The sequence below is a fragment of the Anser brachyrhynchus genome (assembly GCF_964034855.1).
Source record: "Anser brachyrhynchus genome assembly, chromosome: 2".
In the NCBI taxonomy this organism is placed as follows: Eukaryota; Metazoa; Chordata; class Aves; order Anseriformes; family Anatidae; genus Anser; species Anser brachyrhynchus.
The window spans coordinates 45,214,875-45,229,917 of record NC_137695.1 but is presented as its reverse complement, the minus strand read 5'-3'; the positions used below and the strand labels follow the sequence as shown (position 1 = coordinate 45,229,917).

General features: G+C 46.1%; 1 protein-coding gene and 1 long non-coding RNA gene across 6 annotated transcripts in view; one reads left to right on the top strand and one right to left on the bottom strand.

Annotated features, from left to right (window-relative positions):
- Nucleotides 1-1,058: 1,058 nt before the first annotated feature.
- On the bottom strand, nucleotides 1,059-10,764 carry LOC308188860. Of its 5 annotated transcripts, XR_013945815.1 has the most exons (5): nucleotides 10,471-10,665; nucleotides 9,844-9,949; nucleotides 6,716-6,850; nucleotides 5,851-5,982; nucleotides 1,059-3,428 (listed from the first exon to the last, which is right to left on the bottom strand). It is a non-coding gene; the product is annotated as an uncharacterized lncRNA (long non-coding RNA). The 5 variants fall into 5 exon arrangements; XR_013945816.1 differs by lacking the exon at nucleotides 1,059-3,428 and having other exon boundaries at nucleotides 3,465-6,130; XR_013945817.1 differs by lacking the exon at nucleotides 1,059-3,428 and having other exon boundaries at nucleotides 3,465-5,982.
- A 79-nt stretch (nucleotides 10,765-10,843) lies between these two features.
- ZNRF2 (zinc and ring finger 2) overlaps nucleotides 10,844-15,043 on the top strand; it is a 60,299-nt gene continuing 56,099 nt past the window's right edge. Inside the window, 2 exon segments of the mRNA XM_080578316.1 lie at nucleotides 10,844-11,198; nucleotides 11,200-11,731. Coding sequence (XP_080434442.1) covers nucleotides 11,022-11,198; nucleotides 11,200-11,731 — 709 coding nt within the window. The 5' untranslated portion in view covers nucleotides 10,844-11,021.

Here is a 15,043-nt window from a genome sequence, read left to right as displayed (position 1 = left end):
ATCTTTCCTTCAATCTCCCATTGTAAATAGGAACCTGAATCAAAGAGACTGTTCGAGTGCTAGGAGCAGAGGCACATCAGTTCAGGTGAGTTACCGTTTATGACAACCGCAATGGGATTTTGTTGGACAGAGCAAACTATCAGACGATAAAGTGTTGTTTTAATTGAAATACGAAGCCTGGAAGGATTCTGGAAACAGTCATTTTCAGATAAGAGGAAAGGACAATTACTCAAAATATAAGGAGGAAGTTGCCGAAAGGAGAGAGAGGAGAGGAGAGGAGAGGAGAGGAGAGAGAGGAGAGGAGAGGAGAGGAGGAGAGGAGAGGAGAGGAGAGGAGGAGGAGAGGAGAGGAGAGGAGAGGAGAGGAGAGGAGAGGAGAGGAGAGTAGAGGAGAGGGAGAGGAGAGGGAGAGAGGAGAGGAGAGGAGAGGAGAGGAGAGGAGAGGAGAGGAGAGGGAGAGGAGAGGAGAGGAGAGGAGAGGAGAGGAGAGGAGAGGAGAGGAGAGGAGAGAAGAGAAGAGAAGAGAAGAGAAGAGAAGAGAAGAGAAGAGAAGAGAAGAGAAGAGAAGAGAAGAGAAGAGAAGAGAAGAGAAGAGAAGAGAAGAGAAGAGAAGAGAAGAGAAGAGAAGAGAAGAGAAGAGAAGAGAAGAGAAGAGAAGAGAAGAGAAAAGAAAAAAGAAAAGAAAAAGAAAAGAAAAGAAAAGAAAAGAAAAGAAAAGAAAAGAAAAGAAAAGAAAAGAAAAGAAAAGAAAAGAAAAGAAAAGAAAAGAAAAGAAAAGAAAAGAAAAGAAAAGAAAAGAAAAGAAAAGAAAAGAAAAGAAAAGAAAAGAAAAGAAAAGAAAAGAAAAGAAAAGAAAAGAAAAGAAAAGAAAAGAAAAGAAAAGAAAAAAGAAAGAAAGGAAGGAAGAAGGAAAGAAAGAAAGAAAAACAAACAAAAAAAACCCCACAAGGTTCTTCTATTCAAGGTGTTTTATTTTTTTTGGTTTTGTGAATTTTCTAAAGCATTATTTTCCTTCACTACCGCAGACTAAAGCACTGCTCTCCATAACTGCCCTCCTGCATTTACATTTTCCTTTGTCTCTGAGGATGGCCAGCTGGAGCTGGGAGCTGTTCGTAGCCAAATCTGAAGAACGGGATGCGAGCACGCAGGCGGCACTGGATGAAAGCTGGGCTGCTCACGGCTCTCCACTGCACCCTGTCTCCTAGAGGACTGGGTTACGGGACAGGCAGCAACTCCTGCAGTGCCACTGCTCACGACTGGCCTCCTCTTTGCTTCAGTCGCATTTTTTGAGCTTTCCATATCCCTCTGGCAGCTCCAGGCAAGGGTGCCAGCTCCTAGGACAAGGGCAGCATGACCCGGCAGGGCTGGTGGCTGTGTCAGCCACCTCGGCTTAAGCTGCTACCGCAGGAGGCCATACGCTGCCAAAATCCTGTCACTCCCCGCTCACGGGTAGCAACTGTTTGTAAAACAGCCTACAAGAGCAGCAACTCCTTTACAAGAGCTGTTCCTGCACCCCAGCCGGGGGATTTGTAAGAGCCCTGAGCCACTGAGTAAATAAGAGGACAGGCTGTGCCTCGGCGGTGGTCCCACAGGCCTCCCTGAGCGGCAGCCGGCGCTCACACCACTGGTGTGAATTTAATATTAATTACATGACACCAAATTATTGCCACTCAGCCTAACCCACTGCTCCCCAAAACGTAACTCAGATTTCATACAAGTAGTCCAAAGCAAGTCAGTGCTCCTAGCTGGGATTATATCCATTACTGCCCGGTTTCATACCCAAAAAGGCATTGCTTTTGTTACATGCTGCAACGTTCCCAAAAGCTTAGGAACTAATGGCAGCTGAATATATTTATTCTGGATGTTCCATCGCTGCACCAAATATAATCTGCAACCTGGTCACCTTTAATCTGTTAATGTCCTTTTGGCCATCCTGAACGTTGCAAGGGAAAGGGTGGACAAGACATGATACGATGACACCAATGTTGAAGTGTTTTAATTCAATGTTACTACTATAGATCTAAATTTTTTGTGCATGTTTTTAAATTTCAACAGAGAGTTTTCTTAAGTTCCTACTTTTTTTTTCTTTCCCTTTCCCCTTCCCTTTCTCTCTTTCCTTCTCCTTCTCGTTCTTTTCCTTCTTCTCCATCCCCTTCCCCTTCTCCTTCTCTACCTCCTTCTCTCTCTCCCTCTGGTATTACTTTTTGTTACAAGAAGATACTCAACATGTGATGCAGTTTTGCATGCTTTTGCTTCTAATAATAAATATGGGCCAAGTTTTGCACCCTATAAATTTGGGTGTATAAATTTGGCCTGATTCCACTGATATTAATGGAATTTAAACTGACACCAGACTCTAACCCTACTTTTTTAATGCTTGATTTGCATGGTCTCAGCTGTGAGACAATTCGTCTATAGACTACTCTAAGCCCCCATTAAATCAGAAAAAAGAATGTTTCTGACTGAACATGCCAATCATTACAGCTTATCTAGTGAGAGATGCCACATGCTTTCTCCTGCTCTATCCTTATTTTTGACAGCTACTTATGCTACTCATTGTCTAATTGGGCCTGCCAATCCTCCCTGCTCATCCCAATCTGTCCATCCCAGACACAAGAATCTGAAATGTTTTTTAAAATCTGCATATGGTTGTTGATTACAAGAGATGGGAAAAAAATGCAGCCTAGATGTTGCAATATGCTTATTTCTTTGTGATTATCATTCAAGAAAAAATAAAGAACTTCAAAATTAAAAGAGGAAATTGCACCTTAATACTTGGGCTTTCTGACTCTAAGGATGGGAAGGGTGCTACAGACAGGATAAAAGCCATATTTCTTCCTGAGGCTTGCACACTCACAAAGCACTCAGGGCTAAATCCTGCCATTTGCCGCTTGCTGTGCTGTGAGGGAAGAGGAGGTAATAGGTATTCTCAGGTGGCACCAAACGGCAGGAGATAGCTTGCCAGTGTGCCAGAGCCCAGCACAGGGCTTCTGGAGGACAAGGATGTCATCATGAGCAGCAGGGCCTGGTAGGTCAGGACCCACTTCGCCTCCACGCAGAGAAACAAGAAGCGCACTGTGCTGGGTCCCGCTGGGAAATTCAGTTTATGAACAAGAGGATTCCCTCTGTGGAGCACGCATCTGCCAGCCGCTGCTGAACCTTGCTGCTGGGGCTTGCCAAGCAGCACGCCGGCGTTTGGACGGCAGCGTCTCAGTGGGGCTGGCAGAGCTCTGACATTCCCCTGGGACCTGGTCCAAAGCTCATGGGATTCAATGGAGGACAAAAAAAAAAAAAAAAAAAAGTCCATTGATCTCAGCGGTTTTGGATCTGTCCTTTTTGCTCTTCTCCTTTGATGATTTATCCAACGCTGACATGCATATATCACTTCTGAAGCACACAGAGCACTTGGTTTTAATCTCACAATTTCCCTGGTGACAGGAAAAGAAGTATGCTGGCAGCTGACATTGAAAAATACTCATTATTCTGTACATTATTATTGCTTGTTACCTCCCCACGGTAGATAGAAATCACAATGAAAAATCACAAATATTTTGTTTTTCAGTCTCTGCCTGCCCTTAAAGCAAAATATTACAAAGGGCAATTTTGTATGCATGTGGGAAAGCAACAAGAATGTTTCGTATTGAAATGGGAGGTAAGAGAACATTAACGACTAAAAGCCACTGTTAAGCAAATGATCCCTTTCTCTAGAAAAAGCTTAGAGAGGGAGATACGCTTTCTGATTTACCAGGGAATTGAATTCTCTTCTTGGATTGGAAAGTAAGAACATTTTATACCTGTGAAGGCTTCATTTGAAAAAATCGAGATTACTGGGCCGTTGGCAGCACTGCTCTGCTAAATCCCACAGTGCCAGTGGCTGCAAAACGGACTTGTGATTCCTCGCGTCCTGAAGGGAGGTTTGCAGGGACACCAAGGGGTTGCCACATGGAGCATCTGGCTGTGGGCTTCTCCAAGGGATGCTTCTCCAAGGGGTGCCTCCACAGCACCCAGGTTCATGGAGCCAGGACACCTCCTTCCCACTGGGAGGGCCACCCACTGGCAGTCACTTTCATAAAGCAGAAGCGATGCTTTGCTATATTTTAAAAATTTTCATTCCAGTCCAACACCTTTTTGCCTCTTTGCTTCCCCACTGGCTAGTGCAATTTTTTCAGCACTAGATGTCAGTGTGGACATACGATACCAGATTGCTCTGCATTTTTTCCATTCACAAGAGAGGAAGAATTGCTATTCAGAGTGAAACCGAGTCTCTCCCCAGCCTCGTGATGTGCTTCCAACCAAGCAGGTCTTTCCTTTCCTGTTTGACCTTCACAAGAAATGTGTAGAGCTGTCTGTCCTTGGTATGGGTTCATATGGCTGTAAAGGGGGCCTCTTCATTTTGTGATCATGTCGCATGCGAGTTAAAGAGGAGCTACCATGACTCTGGAGAAAAAGCTTTGCTTAGGAAGTAATGGGGACAAAGAAAAGGTTCTGAATTCTCTTGGTAAATTGTGACCCTGCTAAGGGTGTACACGTGCTCTACACAGGTGGCTAATCCTGTAACTAGCAGTACTCATCTCAATGAGAACCTCCTGATGAGACTGAGTCCATGCAGTCCCATTGCCTAGAACATTTCATCATCTAGAAATGTTTTGCTACAACAAACTGTTACAAGCACTGTTTGAACTTGAACCTGATTTATTATTTGCCTGGCATTTTCTCAATACAGAAACGAAACCAGCTACGAGCACAGCAACCAACCAGGAAGTGTATGCTTGGTTCCCAAAGTGGTAAAATGACTCTTGTTTTTTTTTCACTCTTTAGAAAACATTTTGCTTCTTTAAGAAATGTAAACCTCCAAATCCAAACCATGAATGGCCCCTGTGCTGTTACCACAGGGCTGAGCAAGATGCATGAAGCACCCCAACTCCCCTAATTTTTTTTTTAAGCTATCAAGAGCAAGGACACTGCTCCTCCTGCTCCTAGAGAAGAACATACCAGGGACAGATAGAGTGGGGAGAGGAGGAAGTGGGTTCACAATTCCCTTTTCTCATCTCTTGTTTTCATGGGTTCTGTCTTCTGCCAAGTGGATTGGAGCCAGCACAACAGATGGAGCCTTTTACACCACCCTCGTGCCTGGTTTACACCAGGCATGATGCACAGAAGCCTAGGCAGAAAACGCTTCTGGCACATAATGGGAAGTGGAGCGCTTTGACATTCCTCCCAAGTCAGTATGGCCTTCAGAAAAATCCAGTTACGTGCTTTTATATTCTTCACAGTGCACTCATTAATGAAGCATTACCTTGATACATATACTAGTGCACCTTGCTATTATTATACTTAGAAGTCGCTACTGTCCCTTTGACTTGTTGCAAGAAGTCACTGCAGTGCAAGCATGACTGCCCAAGCAGCTGTGCTTAAAAGCCCTTTGAATAGCTACCTGGTATGTTTTTGTTTCTTGTTATTAGGCTTATCAGTAGCAGACTGTAAGTAGGAAGATATAATATATTAAAAGAACAATACTTAAAACTATCAATTGAAAATATTACCACATGCCGTGCAAAAATGAACACAAAAGTATTTTTTTCTCCTGGATTCTGAGAATTTAAGGTAATATTTGGCAGAAAATACAGAACCTGAGAGAATACAAATTGTACTTGGCAAATCTAATGTCACATGGCTCTACCACCTGCTGTCATTCCTACATATGTCATTTTGTTATTGTTTCTGTAACTCTGTTTTCCTTTTACTCATCTCTTTCGGTAGATGTCTAGCACTCAAGCAATTAGTACCACTAATGAAAGATGTATCCTGTGAAAGAACTTGTCTGCAATCAGCTTCTGAAGACTGATTTACCTGTGTAATATTCAGTGTGTCAGGACTCGAAGTGCTTTCTTTATTAACCGTCATGAATTGTTCAGATAGAGCTTTTTGTAAAGACAAATGCCTCTCTAGGTGCAGAAGGGATTCATGGTCTAGCACTCCGAACTGCAAGACAAAACAATGTCATTGAGGAATAAACTTTGAAAGACTCATATTATTTCCCTCTGCAGAAATAAAGAGGGCTGAAGCCATCAACACTCCTCCCCCCCAAATCCACATTCAGCTGGCATCGCTGGGCACTGATATACGAGATCTGAAAACAAGAGAGAGTAAACATACTTCCCATCTGTTAGTTTGTCCTCCACCCCCTCTTCTTAGAAATCACAGAAACAGAAAAATCAGCTGGATGGGACCTTTATAGGTCAACTAATCCACCCCCATACTCCCATACCCACAGATCTGTGTATTAACGCCTTGCCCAAATAAACACAGATTGATGTCACTTCATTTATGAATTGGTGCAAATGCCTTTAGTGTAGGCATGGGCATGGTCTAAGCCACTATTTGTCTTTAGTTATTCCTTGAGCACATAATAAAAGAGGTCTGTGCTGTAGCTTTTGAAGAAAGATAGCACTGGGGGGGCTCTAGATGTATGAAAGGTCAGGAAGTATATAGAATGGGATACTGTGTGCAAAGATGGTAACAAAAAAAACCAACAAACTAACACATAGAACTAATGCAGTTTATTAGAGAACGAGTTACTGCCTGATTATGCACTCAAATGGCAAATTCATGTGAATGGCATTTGGCCTTGGTGAATACTGTGGTACTCACTGGCTACAATAATCCAACTCTGAATGTAGAACAGCTTAGAAATTATTATGGTGAATACACTTACCCATTAGAACTGTTAGACTAAAGTGTATTTCTTATCGTACTGCTTCATAGCAGATGTAGTGGAATGCACAGCACAAATTGCCATTTCTTCAGGTAAATTATTTCCACATATTTCTTCCTGTACAAAATGGTCAATCTGTAAGTTAAGGAAAAATGTTAATTTATTTTTAAGACTAGGTTATCCTTTTTTGTGAACATTATCTTTCCGCATGGGTGACTCCAGTGTACAAAATACAGCATATTGTTTATGGTGTAACATAAACTTCAGAAAAGCATAAACTTCAAACAAAAAGCAGAAGGTTCTAAGCAGAATCTCTATAAAACAAGGATAAACTTCCTCACATTAAAACCATAAGTAACCACACATTTCCAGAATAATTTTAGGACCCAAACCTGGAAAGACTTTCAGAGCTGCTCATTTTTTTTATTATTATTTTGCGAAGACCGATGACAGCGTAGTGCAGGACTGTTTTTACTGCACCAGTGTAAGCATGTGCATAAATTTTGCAGGATTAAAACCAACATGAACAAAGTGTTATTCAGTGCAAATAAAAATCTAAGATATTGAATAGTAAGGTCTGCTACATATCTCAGGATACCAGCTACCAGCTGGAGACACACTGATATCAAAATGCATCATAAAAAGATGCCTACAATAGGTTTATGTGTAATTCATAGTTGTACTGCCAGGGACAATACAGGGCCTTTTTCCTTTAGCATAGAGGTGTGAACATACCTGAGGACAGTTTGGTCAGCCGGATGGCTTAGACAACCTGCAGGTGCAAGGCATGTGAATTTTACAAAATTCGTATTTGAGAGGGATGAAACAGTTCTGTTTTGCTTTCTGTGTGAGCAACTGAATATTACTTTCAGTATCTGTGGAGAGGTGTTGTGCAGTGCGATTTATTTTAAACACCTGAAACGTACAGTAATATAAAAACCTCACTGATCTTTTCCAACCACAGCATGCACCCCTAGTTCAGTACCTGAACAGCAAATCTAGTTTCCCCATGCGCTACTAGGAGTGAATCTTAGTTACTAGAAAATTAAACTCTATGTTATGAGTATTTGCTATTGTTTTTTCAGCCACTGTCCTTCAAAAAGGACTACCTGATTAACTCTGAGCACAGTTTGAACTTCTGGCTGACTTTTTCAGTCCAGGGTCAGATGCTTTTGCCAGAGACGAAACTTTGCTTGAAAAGCTATTGTAGTCACCCTGTAAAAGCCACCGAAGAAGTGAGCAGGAGGGGAGAGGGAGGATGATCCATCAGCACAGCTCAGCGTTAACCAAAATTCAGACCCTGTTCCATTTATCAGCACAGTTTCCAAGATGTGCAATGTTATGAGCTTATAGCCAATTTTGTGTTCTTAGGGCACACCTGCCACTTGGTATTTTTAAGGAAACTGGTGAAGAAACAAGCTTATTATTTTCACTTGCTGATAGACAAGGTAATGTAACCAGAACTAAAATGGAGGTATACAGCTTACAACAAAGAACAGCAAGTGTATTTGCCTGTCTAAACCAGTATTTTTTCCAGTATCCTGGACAAGGAACAAGGTTAGTTCCTATTTCATGCTTATTTAATTATGAATAAGATTCCCTAGATATGTTTCTACAGGAATAATAACAGCATTCATCCACGTAGGCCCGTGGAAGTTAATTTTCATACAACTATGTACTTTCCGCTGAGTCCCAGAGATCTATGGAAATTTGGTCAGCAGCAATATGTTCTGCTTTCTCTTTGCACTGTTTTCTCTTGCCAATGATTATTTTCTGTGCTGGGTAGGAAATTGAAAATTTTATGCAAACTACTTCTGGAGCATATTAATGAACAAATGCGTGGAAGCTACAGTGCCAGGTACTTGCCTCTACAGGACTTAGTGCTTGTAGAGTCATTTGTTAGAAGAAACATTAGTTTGAAAACCTAACTGTACTATTGGCTATAGAGAGCAACTTTCCATAGGCAGAAGAAATTCTATTCAATCATTTATAAGAGGGACCAGGAAGGATGGAGGGGAGAAAGCTGGCTCAGAAGCATGCCACATCGCTTTTCTAAAGATGTAGGCATTCTCTGAGGTAAGTATCCTGTTTAGATTCACACTTGATAGTGAGAGATCTGCAAATGTTAAACTTAAATGCCTGAAATGCATGGAAGCCAATGGAAGAAAAGAAAGAAAATCACATCTGAGTGGGAATATCCCTGCTCTCTGAGAAGGAGACAGAGCTGTCCTGCTGTTGTGACTTGCTTTCTGCAGCTGACTTCTCTTCTATGAAATATTCTGTGCTGTTAAAGGTAATTTGCTGACTGTAACACTGAATAACTCTTTGGATATCTTGAGGGCTTTTTTTCCCCCCATAGGCTTTACTATTTAATTCTAAACTGAATAAAAGGTTAGTCATAGCCAAACAAAATCTGTATTTAATACCTGCTCAACTCTTAGAATCACTGTAAGGAAATTACAGACGGTACTGTGGTACTGTCTAGCAATGCAGTATTTTCAAAATGCTGTTTATCCTACCAGCCAGCTTCACTACTACTCACTAGTGGGAATTTTAAGAACTCCATGAATCTATTAGCACATTGTCCTCTAAACCTTCTCCAATAGGGCTAAACATGCAATGAGCATTCTGTGAGTGGCAGAAATTATCAGTCACAGCGGCAACATCCTTTCCCCATCTGGATTCTTGGGATCAAGCAACTACTCCTATTGTAGCTTTTCCTTCTGTGGGAACATTAATAGGACCTCTGTCATGCAGAAGGTAGCTTCTGAATGACTGGTTGCTTCCTATACCGTTGGCATCTCTGAGAGATTTGGCTCAAGCTGTCCAAGGGTTTCAAAAGGAGCTAGCGGTATAGCAGATAGCACGACCACACTTTCTTTTTTTTCTTTAGGAAACTGAGCTAGAAAGTGTCCATGCTTGGTCTACCTTGGGGTATCTGCCCCTGCTAGCAGAGACTGCAGCTCATCATTCACAAGCAGGGATGGCATAGCATGGGACAGCACATTATCGACCCCAGCTCTGTCGGGGAACAATCTGTTCATGAGACAGCTGTGGAATTGCTGCCTTGTACTGAAACCAGCAACAGTTTACAGCAGGATCTTCTAAACAGGGTTCGGATTACTCACAAAGTGGCTCAGCCATCCAGGAAACTGGTGCTGGAATGAGTAGTTAGTGTTGGTAACCTCCTCCTCCATCCCAAGCGGTGGTACCTCTTGCAAACTGAACTGTGAGCTGCAGTAATGTCAAAATAAATAAATAAATCATAGAACCATAGAATCATTAAGGTTTGAAAAGACCTCCAAGATCAGCTGGTCCAACCATCACCCTACTACCAGTGTCACCCACTAAACCATGTCCCTAAGCACCAGGTCCAGCTGCACGCAGCTGTAATGGAGATGGGGAAAGGAGGGGGAAAAGGGAGGCCTCTGCGCCTATTCGCGTCTGAGAGCGAGCGTTCTCAGAAGCAGCAGAGTAATGCTTTGTATATGAATTAAGGTGCTGATCTCTTTTGCTGTGTTAATTGTAAAATACCATGGGTGCCGTGCCGTGGTGATGTCGGCGTGAACGCAGCTGGAAACGCTACCGAGACTGCGGGGCCGAGTCCCGGGGTGGTGTGTAGCACTGCTCCGCGGCGGCATACCGCACCTGACGGCAGGCAGCAACCCGTAAAAACAAGCAGCTCACCCCGGACGACTGGTGGCAGGAATCACGCTTGTACGCATTCAAGGCACACGACGCTCAGCATCACGTACCGGTGAAGAACAAAGCAACATTTTGCCTCGAATTGTTCCGCGGTGAGCAAACGGAGCCTGTTACCCCCAGGGGAACAATTCACAGGGCCAGCACTTGGGGTCAGTCCCTGCCCGGGCACAGCTCTTAGGGATAACAAGGGGAGTTTTCCTCAGCCGGCCGCGGCCCCTTGGCGGGGGGGGGGAGGGCTTCGGGGTGCGTGAGGCGGCGGCTGCTGAGGGCAGCAGAGTCCCGGCGCGTGGAGCCGGCCCCCGGGCTCCGTCCCCGCCGCCGTGCCCGTCCCGCCGCCCGGTGCCGCCCCCAGCATGGCGACACACGGCGGAGGAGCGGCTGCGCCGCCGTGCCCGCCCCGTCCCGCCTCCCTCGCCACAGGCACACGGCGCTGGGCGGGCGGCCTCGGGGCCGGCGCTGCTGCCGCCGGTGCCCCCCTCAGAGCTCGGCGGCGGAGGATGGCGGCGGTAGCGGCAGCGGGGACGGCAGCGACAGCAGCAGCAGCACCGGCGGCGGGGCCGTGCCGCCGCTCTGGGGGAGCCAGCGCCGTGCCGAGCAGCTCATGGTGGCGCCGCGGAGCCGCGAGCAGCGGCCGCGCCGGGGCCGCCCGCTGAGCCGGATCGCGGCGGGCGGCTCTCCCCTCTCCGCGCCGAGCCGCCGAGCTCGCCCTCTCCCCTCCCCGCGCCTCGCAGCGCCCCCGCCGGGGCCGGACTCCCAGCGCCCCCGGGAAGGCGGCGGCGGCGGCGAAGGGCAGCGGCGGGACCATGGGGGCGAAGCAGAGCAGCCCGACCGCCGCCAACGGCCGCACCCGGGCGTACTCGGGCGGGGACCTGCCCTCCTCCTCCTCCTCCAGCGGCGGCGGCGGCGGCGCTAACGGCACCGGCGGGCGGGCGGCGGGCGGCGGCGGGCGGTCCGCGCACCTGGCGGCGCCCGCGGCTCCTCACGCCGCTCCCGGCGGCTCGGCGGCGGCAGCGGCGGCCTCGGGGGGAGCCGCGGGGTCGGCGCCCCGCAGCCGGTCCCTGGGAGGCGCCGCCACCGCCGCGGGGGCCCGCGCCGCGCAGTCCGCCTTCAGCATCCCCCACAGCAGCGGCCCCTACGGCTCGCAGGACTCGGTCAGCAGCACCCCGGAGGAGGGCGGCCGGGAGCGGGCCCCCGGGGGTGGCGGTGGTGGCGGCGGAGGAGGCTCCGGTGGTGGCTCCGGTGGTGGCTCCGGGGGGCCCCGGCTCGTCATCGGCTCGCTGCCCGCGCACCTCTCGCCGCACCTGTTCGGAGGTAAGGGCACGGGGCGGGGGGAAGCGGGGCTGGGGGGGGGAAGCGCAGCCTGCCTGGCCGGCGGCTCGGGGCTTTAATCGGTGCCTGTGTAAATACTCTTGCCTGCTACTTACATAATTAGAGTTTAATTGGATCATGTGCCTCCGCCGTTTATTCTCAAACCGGCCCCGAACACTCTCTAGGCACCGGTTGGTATCAGCTCGTTCCTCTTTTGGAGTTCTCGGCCCTGAGGAAGGCGAGGGAAAAGAGAAGTTCAAAAAGTTTCTGCATTTATTTCCCCCCCTCTAAAAGAGGAGAGCGGCTGGGCAGCAGAGCTGTCCGCGGCTCCGAAGAGCCGCCTGCAGAGACGGGACCGCGTGGTGTCGAGGCAGGAGGCGAAGCCGCTCTGAATTCACCAAAAAGCAGAGGCCCTCTAAAGACTCACACTAAACCCAGAGCGAGTTGTAGCGGTCTTTTTGTCTTTCCTGCGATGTTTAGATGAATAGCGCTGGTGGAAGGCTTGCGTTTCACCACCTGGGTTCTTTACCTTGAAGTTAAAAACCTGCACGGAAGTTGCTGACTGCTTTCGGTACTGCTTATTTAAAGGTTATTGTTCATACAAGTCAAACGTTAAGGTCCAAGGTGACCTCTTTTTAATGGATTCACTCTTTCCATAAATCTAATGCATATCAGAGAAGATATGCGTTATAACCTGTCTAAATACCAACCAGCCTCAAAAAAAAAAAAAGCTTTATTTTTGGAAGGTGGGGGGTTAATGTGTAATTCCCCCATTGTTGTATTCCAATTAATGGATTTGTGAATACTGTCTGTAGCAGACTGGGTTTTCGTCTCTGCCGTAACACGACCTGTTGGTAGCCAAGGCTGGAGCACCTTCGGTCCGAGCCTTGCGGGGAGCGCAGGGCTGCTGTCACGTGCCTGCCACCATCCATCGCTGGTGTGCTGACCTGGAGACATCAGAGCTGTTATTTCCTAGGTCTGAAACTGTCTCCTCCCAGCGCACTGCTTGGACATAACAGAGAGCTGTCAAGCCCTATCATAATAAAGGAGTATTTGCCCTTAAGAGAGAAAACAACTGTTCTCATAGTACCAAGCTGTCGAATAGTAGTGCTTTGTTGCAGGGGTACTCGCTATACCATCGCCATAGCTTGCGGGAAGAAGGTACACGCGTTTCTTTCAGTGATGAAAGGATGCCCTATCACTGACTTGTGCAATTTGTACTAAGCACAAGGGAATCATTAAAACGTGTAGGCAGTTGTTGCTCAGAGGAAAAACTTCATTTTTTCTCCCTGCTTAACTGTTGTCTCACAACCCAACTTGCTGCAAGGAGGGACTGGATTAAATGTGAGTGCACACACAAGGAGCAGCAATCTAGGAAACTGTTCAGAAGCAGGAGGGTCTCTTCAGGGTAACTCTGAACTTGATTATGCTTTTCTATGACAGGTCATAATGTGTTAATTGCTGTACGTACAGCATATGTACATACAGCACAGTTTGTATGTACAGCATATTTTGTCTTTCACAAATCTCTGAAATTGGAATGTTAAAAAGGATATGGGCTGAGATGATGCAGAGCTTGTTGCTTCTGTTGGTGCAGGAAAAGCACCAGGAGAGGCGCATGTTCTTCATCTACTCACTAATAAATAAGGAATGCCATATGTTGGGGTTTTGGATAGCAAGTGTTAAAATGCATCGTCCTTTGGTGGTCATGAGATGATCGTAAATCGTCTAGTTTTGTGTTCTAAAAATCTTAGTATTTCCTATCAGGATGAGTAGCTGTTTAATCATAATACTGCAATACTTGTGGAAAAAAACCTCACTTGAAACACTTTTTTCCCTTCAATTTAAATGTTCTGTAATATCAGTGATACAACTCCACATCACGTTGAATGTAGGCATCCTGATATAGTTGCATGCTTTGTGTCTTCTAGATTCCTCATAACAACTAGTGCTTGGAATGAGTAGCCCCACTGAAAATCATAAATTGGTAGCATCAGCACGATGAAAAATAACTTCAAGGATTGTTTTTGTCCTGATGGTAACTAGCTCAAGCTTGTCTAGGTGTGGTATCTGGCATTTAACTTGTGTATTAAATGCATGCTTGAAGTTCCCTCCCTTGTGTTGTAACTTGCAAATTGACTGAATTGTTCCTTTTTGTCTTGAAAACTACCTCAATTAGTTTTGAGAATTAGCACAACAATTCTATTCAAATTAAAGAAGAGCAAGAGTAACCTTAATAAGTTGAACTGAATCTTTGGCTCTTTGTGTTTTTAGGCATACTGCTTGACTTCATCAATCAGTGATGCGTGGGCGTTACATTAGTTAGATTACTGTAATTAATTTGCCATTAGTGAATTACATTCTATTGTCACTTTTACTGAGCAGCTTTGCATACAGAAGTAATGTATAAATATTAATTCTGTAATGTAGCACACTGAAGCCTATACTATGCTTATTAATGTGCCATTAATGTACTAGAAGGTATTATGATGCGGTACGTTAACGTATCAGAAAATAGGATGAGTTAGCTGCTCTGTTCCTTCGGTAGGAGCCTACCTACTCATAGTAGTCTATCTAGTTGTAGTTAGGGCAGCCTCTCCTGGCTCTAAGGGCCTAGGGGTCCTGGCAGGCCTCAGGCTTGTCATCCTTAGGATCAAAGTGTAACGGAGGAAATACGGCCATGCACCTTATGTGTTAACTCCGAGTTCAGTTTGCTGACAAATTGAGGCCTTGGCCTCGCAGAATAAAAACAAAAGAAACCCATGTAACATAGCTAACTGTGTGGCGAGCACTCCTGGGGGAGGCTGAAGGCAGTAAACAGAGTGAGGGCCAAGTTCATTAAGACCGTACGGTGCTCCCAGACATAGGGGCCAGGCCTGCGCATGATGTCCAAGCGCTGTCTTGGGACACGGCGCCGAGTTCCAGCTTCCTTTAGGGTGATAACTGTAGAGTTGTGACCAGTAGCTTCCTGCTCTGGTCCTCCGTGGATGGGACTTCCCCTCTCTCCCTGCCCCAAAGTAAACATGCTGACTTCTCTAAGAACAGCCTGTAAAAGAGTCGGCCTTGGGATCCACAGTTAATTTCGTTTTTCCACTCTGTTTTTAGGCAGTATTTCTTCATAGACTGTCACTACTACAGCAAAGCTACTGCCGTAGTTGTAATGTAGCCTCTTTTTGTCAACAATATGTGCCATGATTGGCGCAAACTGGACCATCTTTCAGAATTTTCTTTGTTTTGAGTAACCGCTGATGTGTTACTTCTGTCACTTGAAATACTGGCAGCTCCTTAGAGCCCCCTTTATGTTCGTGATCCTAT